This window comes from Triticum aestivum, chromosome 4B (assembly GCF_018294505.1).
Source record: "Triticum aestivum cultivar Chinese Spring chromosome 4B, IWGSC CS RefSeq v2.1, whole genome shotgun sequence".
NCBI classification, from domain to species: Eukaryota; Viridiplantae; Streptophyta; class Magnoliopsida; order Poales; family Poaceae; genus Triticum; species Triticum aestivum.
This window is the reverse complement of record NC_057804.1, coordinates 581,794,928-581,801,085: the sequence shown is the minus strand read 5'-3', so window position 1 is coordinate 581,801,085 and position 6,158 is coordinate 581,794,928. Positions and strand designations below refer to the sequence as shown.

General features: G+C 50.2%; 1 protein-coding gene across 1 annotated transcript; it reads left to right on the top strand.

The window, feature by feature from the left end:
- The first annotated feature begins 1,485 nt into the window (after positions 1–1,485).
- Positions 1,486–2,174, top strand: LOC123089271 (pollen allergen Dac g 3-like). Its single transcript, XM_044510989.1, has one exon. It carries the CDS (start codon positions 1,639–1,641, stop codon positions 2,002–2,004), a length of 366 nt encoding a protein of 121 aa, XP_044366924.1. The 5' UTR covers positions 1,486–1,638; the 3' UTR covers positions 2,005–2,174.
- Positions 2,175–6,158: the final 3,984 nt, after the last annotated feature.

The following is a 6,158-nucleotide window of genomic DNA, read 5'->3' as shown; positions in this document are numbered from 1 at the left end:
GTTATCGGTAATGTACAGGGACCACCGGGAGGGTCCCAGGGGTCCACCAAGTGGGCCCACCGGCCCCAGAGGGTAGCATGGGCCAAGTGTGGGAGGGGACCAGCCCCATGTGGGCTGGTGCACCCCCCTACAAGGGCCCAAGGCGCATAGGGTTTGGGGAGGGGGCTCCTCCACCTTGCTTGGGGGGCAAGTTTCCCCCTCTGCCCCCCCTTGGCCGCCACCCTAGATGGGTTTTTGGGGCAGCCGCACCCCTTGGGGTGGGAACCCTAAAGGGGGCGCAGCTCCCTCCCTCTCCCCTATATATACTTGAGGTTTTGGGGCTGCCACACATAAGAGTTTCCACCTCTCCCGGGCGCAACCCTACCTCTCTTTCTCCTCATCTCTCGCGGTGCTTGGCGAAGCCCTGCAGGATTGCCACGCTCCTCTACCACCACCACGCCGTTGTGCTGCTGCTGGACGGAGTCTTCCTCAACCTCTCCCTCTCTCCTTGCTAGATCAAGGCATGGGAGACGTCACCGGGCTGTACATGTATTGAACGCGGAGGTGCCGTCCGTTCGGCACTAGGATCTCCGGTGATTTGTATCGCGACGAGTACGACTCCTTCAACCCTGTTCTCTTGAACGCTTCCGCTTAGCGATCTACAAGGATATGTATATGCACTCCCCTCTCTCTCGTTGCTAGTCTCTCCATAGATAGATCTTGGTGACTCGTAGGAAAATTTTGAATTTCTGCTACATTCCCCAACACTAACAGACCGTTACTTCCCCGCTCGGTTTTTCACCGTAACGGAACATTTCTCGCTGGTGCCCTCTCCTTTAAAACTGGATGATCCCGACCTCACTTTCACATCGTACTTCCCCACAGACTCCCAACGAGGAGTCCCCCGCCAACCTCCCCCCTCTCCGCCCTGATCCACCAACGACATCAAGCGTGAGGAGGCGTGCACCGGCCTTGACCCCCCCCCCCCCCCCCCCCCCCCCCCCAGCCGGCATTACCACGTTGTAACATAAATATTAGTACGGTCTAGTAGAATCACTAAAAACATTATGTTTCCTTAAAAAAGTCATCACTGTTATGGACATTAAAAAAAAACTTTACAGCGATGACTATTGTCTTGTGACCAAACCGGGAAGCAAAGATAACAGTAATTACAATTTCTATATTTTTTCTTATGGGCCTTCATGTTTTAGTGACAGCATAATTTATTCCTTTATTTGTGGAAGTGAAAAGTTCATACTAACCCCACATAATAATAATCACTGATAACATCTTACCTTACATTACGCAAGAGTAATATCAGCCTTCAGATCAGGAGAAAATAACAGCTCATATCAACTTAGGACCATCTTAAAACGGCTCAACACTAGGCACCAATTTAGGTCCACCACTTAATTGTAGGCCAGCCGAAACAATTGTTCATGTCGTTTAAATACCGTGGTGACATGCGGCGCCGTTTCCTCCGATTGTATTGGCGCGGCGGTCACGGCCAGCGCCGTTTCCTCCGACTGTGTTGCCCGGAGCACCGCCCGTCGGACGCTCTCTTCCGCCCATAAATACCGTGCACATGATCCATCAGAATCCACACAGCTCGAAGCATCCACACGACCACACACAACAGTCAAATCTCTATCAGTTGAGATGGCCTCCTCCTCGTCCTCAAGGTTGCTCGCGGCGGCGGTGCTGGCGGCGCTGTTCGCCGGCGCGATGTGCGCCGTGAAGGTGGCCTTCACGGTGGAGAAGGGGTCCGGCGCCAAGAAGCTGGTGCTGAAAATCGACTACGCCAGGCCAGGCGACATCCTCGCGGAGGTGGAGCTTCGGCAGCACGGCTCGGAGGAGTGGCAGCCCTTGACCAAGAAGGGCGACTTCTGGGAGGTCTCGTGTAGCAAGGACCTCGTCGGGCCCTTCAACTTCCGCTTCATGTCCAAGAACGGCATGAGGAACGTCTTCGACGAGGTCTTCTCCACCGATTTCAAGATCGGTAAAACCTACGCCCCGGAAGAGTGATCCTTCCGTCGGCGTGTTATTAGTCGATTCAACTTTTCCCTTGTTTCCGTTTCATTATCGTTGCATGTATACGCCCTCATGCGTGGATAATACATAATTATCGACGCCTATGAGATGTGTATACATGCGGTAGGAGAAGCAACGGCGGATGTGTCTGCTCTCCGGCCCATGCATCCACTGTCTATGCATCAGTCCTCTTCCGTTTGTATCCGAATTTTGCTCAAGATTATGAAATGTATGCTTTTTTTATCATTGATTTTGGCTATCTTTCATTCTACTTACTCTGAGGTAACGCAATACAAGATCTAACGGTGGTATGTGAAGGATCTAAGAGGATGAGGATATGTTTGCATTGCCAATTCCAAATTATTTTTTGTTTGATATGAGCGCAAACCAGTCACAAAACTAACTACCACAAAAGTGAGGATATAAACATTCGGGAAAGTCAAGAACCATGTTCAATTTCCCGCAAAACCTATAAATCAAATATATACATACAATTAAAGTAAATTCACCATATAATAGTTGCGGTTTATCCACTAATAGCAACTCTAGCAGGTCACCATATTTGCAATCGTCATGCTGCTGAGTCTGAAGAAGTTGATGCTATTGAAGATCTGGAAAGAACTTCCGAAGACCAACCGAGAAAACGTGGTTGCAGCCGAGAAAAAGATACCTGCTGAAATGTCTGATCCCAGTGGTTATCACACACCTTGTGGAGGAGAAACAACTGTTCAGCGAAACACTAGACTGCAGAAGATCACTCTGGGGGAGGATGAGGTGAGTCGGCAGGTGGCCACTCCCTCTCGTGCTCAGCACACGGTACCTCCTCGGGAGGTGACGCAGCTTGTCGTGCCTGGCTTGTCGGGTGGAGCCCTGAGGCAGGCGGCCTCGGGTTTCTCTCCGACTTCTGAGGAAGGGGATTTGGGGCAGGTGTCTCCCGTGTCCTTTTCTTCGTTGGGAGGGGGTCTGGGGCTGGGGGCCTCGGATACCTCCTCTCCCGTCGCGTCTACCTTTCGGTTGGTGGCGGCTCTGCCTTCGGGAGAGGGCTCGGGGCAGGTGGCCTCGAAGCTTTCTCCTCTTACGGCGCCTGTGGGGGTGGCTTCTCCGGTGCTGGGTGGGGAGCGAGGGCAGGCGGCCCTTGTACTGCCTCCATCACCCTCCCTGCCGGCCACGTCCTGCGGGGCGCGCCAGGAGTCTGAGATCTTGGTGAGTGCCTGTCCACTCTTTGGTGAGGCTGTGGGTGAGCTCGTGCAGATGGATCGACCAGCTGGTTGGGATGAGGCAGGAGGCCGAACCCCGACCGCGATCTCTCGGGAGGAGGTCATTGCGTTTGGAGGGATTCAGGATCCGATGTCTGAGGGGCGCCGGGTGAGTGGCCGTCTCCAGGCACAGCCGGATGTGGACGACATTCAGCAGCGGTGCGCCATGAGGGCGACCAAGCTTCATGACGTGGAGGTCACTACTGGTATGTCGGTCAATACTTCTAATTCCGTTCTGCATTTTTCAAATGATGAGATTGTTGAAAATGCAAATCAATTAGGAGTTTTGCTGGGTAGTAATGACATTGAAATCTCTAATTATGTTAATGATCTTCTGGATCTAGAGGCTGAGCGAGCCTTAGAGATGATTCGTAATATTGCGGCTGTTAAACCCATGAGTGATTCCGAGGTTGATGCGCTCGGGGTCAGGGTGCTCGACAATTTTTGTGCGGATCTCATGCAACCTATTACTGAGGCGGATGTAGAGGATGATTCTACTGAGATAGTTTTGGCTAGCCCATCTGAGACTGGTTGTGAGGACCAGTTGCAGCGTCAAACTGTCCCCAAGCGCAAGTGGAAACGGAAGGTGTATCCGGTGTCCACAGTGCATAGGAGTGCTAGGATTCGTACGGCAAACAAAATCCATGATGAACTATGAAAGGAATCTTTTGGAATAGCAGAGGTCTAAAGGACTCGGCTAAAAGAAGGTTTCTTGCTGAGGCGTCTGTCGAGCATCGTTTAGATTTTATCGCTCTATCGGAGACGGGTAGAGATAACTTTGTGCCTCAATTTTTAAATACTTTGTCGGGGGGAAATAGATTTTGATTGGCTTTGCTTCCCGCCGAGAGGGAGATCGGGTGGAATCTTACTCGGCGTTAGGTGCGAAGCGCTTGAGGTTCGCAGTGTGGTTATGGGTTACTTTGCAGTCAAGTTTTGGGTGCGGTCGAAGGAAGATGGGTTTAATTGGGCTCTGGTTGCGGTATATGGTGCTGCGCAGCCCGAGCTCAAGCCCGAGTTCTTGGCTGATCTCGTTCAGATTTGTGGTTCCGAGCAGTTGCCTATCCTGGTGGGGGGTGATTTCAATATAATTAGAAGGTGTGAGGATAAGAACAATGATAACTTTGACGGCAGATGGTCGTTCATGTTCAATACTATCATTGAAAGTTTGGACCTGAGAGAAATTGAGCTCTCGGATAGAAAATTCACCTGGGATAATGCGCTGCCAAATCCGACGTATGAGAAGTTGGATCGAGTGTTGGCCAGTGTCGATTGGGAACAGAAGTCCCCTCTAGTAACAGTCCATGCCTTGTCCCGTGGTATTTCTGACCACACGCCGTTATTGGTGGACTCTGGTGAGCCCACCCACCTGGGGAACAAAAATGTGTTCTCCTTTGAGATGGCTTGGTTTGAACGAGAAGGCTTTCTTGATCTCGTGGCCAGAGAGTGGGCTAAGGATTCAGGAGGGAAGACTGCGCTACAATGCTGACAGAATAAGATTAGGCATTTGAGGAGTTTCCTGCGTGGGTGGGCTAAGCATCTTAGTGGGATTTATAAGGTCGAAAAGGAAAGGCTCCTTTCCCTTATTCAGTCCCTGGATGTAAAAGCAGAAACCACGGTGTTGCCGGCCGCGGAGCTTCATGCCAAGCTTGATGCGGAATTGAGGCTGAAAGAACTTCTTAGGGAAGAAGAGTTGAAGTGGGCGTTGCAGGCCATGGTCCGGCGAGTAGTCCAGGGGGACGTGAACACTCAATTCTTTTACATGATCGCTAATGGTAAGCATCGAAAGAAGAGGATCTTTCAGCTTGAGCAAGATGAGGGTACAATTGTAGGACAGGAAAACCTAAAATTGTACATTACCGAGTACTATAAGCAGCTGTTTGGCCCTCCAGAAGAGAACTGTGTGTCGCTGGATGAGTCCAGGGTTGAGGATGTTCCTCAACTCACAGCGGTGGAGAATGATATCCTTGCAGCCCCTTTCTCCGAGAAAGAAGTGCTGGAGGCCATTTCGCAAATGAAAAATAACAAGGCGCCGGGCCCCGATGGATTTCCAGCGGAGTTTTATAAGAAATGTTGGCATATCATTAAAGGGGATTTGTTGCCTTTGTTCAATGATCTGTTTGCTGGACAGCTTCATCTTTTTCAGCTCAATTTTGGAACGATCACCATTCTTCCTAAGAAAACAGAGGCTGTGAGAATTGAGCAATTCAGGCCAATCTGTCTTCTTAATGTTAATTTCAAAATTTTCACCAAGGTCGGGACCAATAGGCTCACACAGATCGCGCATGCTGTTGTGCAGCCTACCCAAGCTGCTTTCATGCCGGACAGGAATATCCTTGAGGGGGTAGTGGTCCTTCATTAAACGCTCCATGAAATCCACACGAAAAAGCTGGATGGGGTTGTTTTCAAAGTGGATTTCAAAAAAGTATACGACAAAGTCAAATGGCCATTCCTTCAACAGGCCTTGCGTATAAAGGGTTTTGATGAGGCTTGGCGATGTCAGGTAGAATCCTTTACGCAAAAAGGGAGCATTGGAATTAAAGTAAATGATGATATAGGGCATTATTTCCAGACACACAAAGGCCTGAGGCAAGGAGATCCAATGTCCCCTATTTTGTTCAACATTGTGGTTGACATGTTGGCAATTGTCATAGGTAGGGAAAAGGAGGTCGGTCGGGTGGGTGGCTTGGTGCCCAACCTAGTTGATGGGGGTGTGTCCATTCTACAGTACGCTGATGATACAATCATCTTTATGGAGCATGACCTGGCAAAAGCGAGAAATATGAAGCTGGTGTTATGCTTATTTGAACAATTGACCGGGTTAAAGATTAACTTTCATAAAAGCGAGTTGTTCTGCTTTGGTAGAGCCAAGGAGGAACAAGAGGCTTATAGGCA

What these genes read in the sequence shown, in the direction of transcription:
- LOC123089271 (XM_044510989.1), top strand. Translation starts at nt 1,639, where the DNA reads ATGGCCTCCTCCTCGTCCTCAAGGTTGCTCGCGGCGGCGGTGCTGGCG.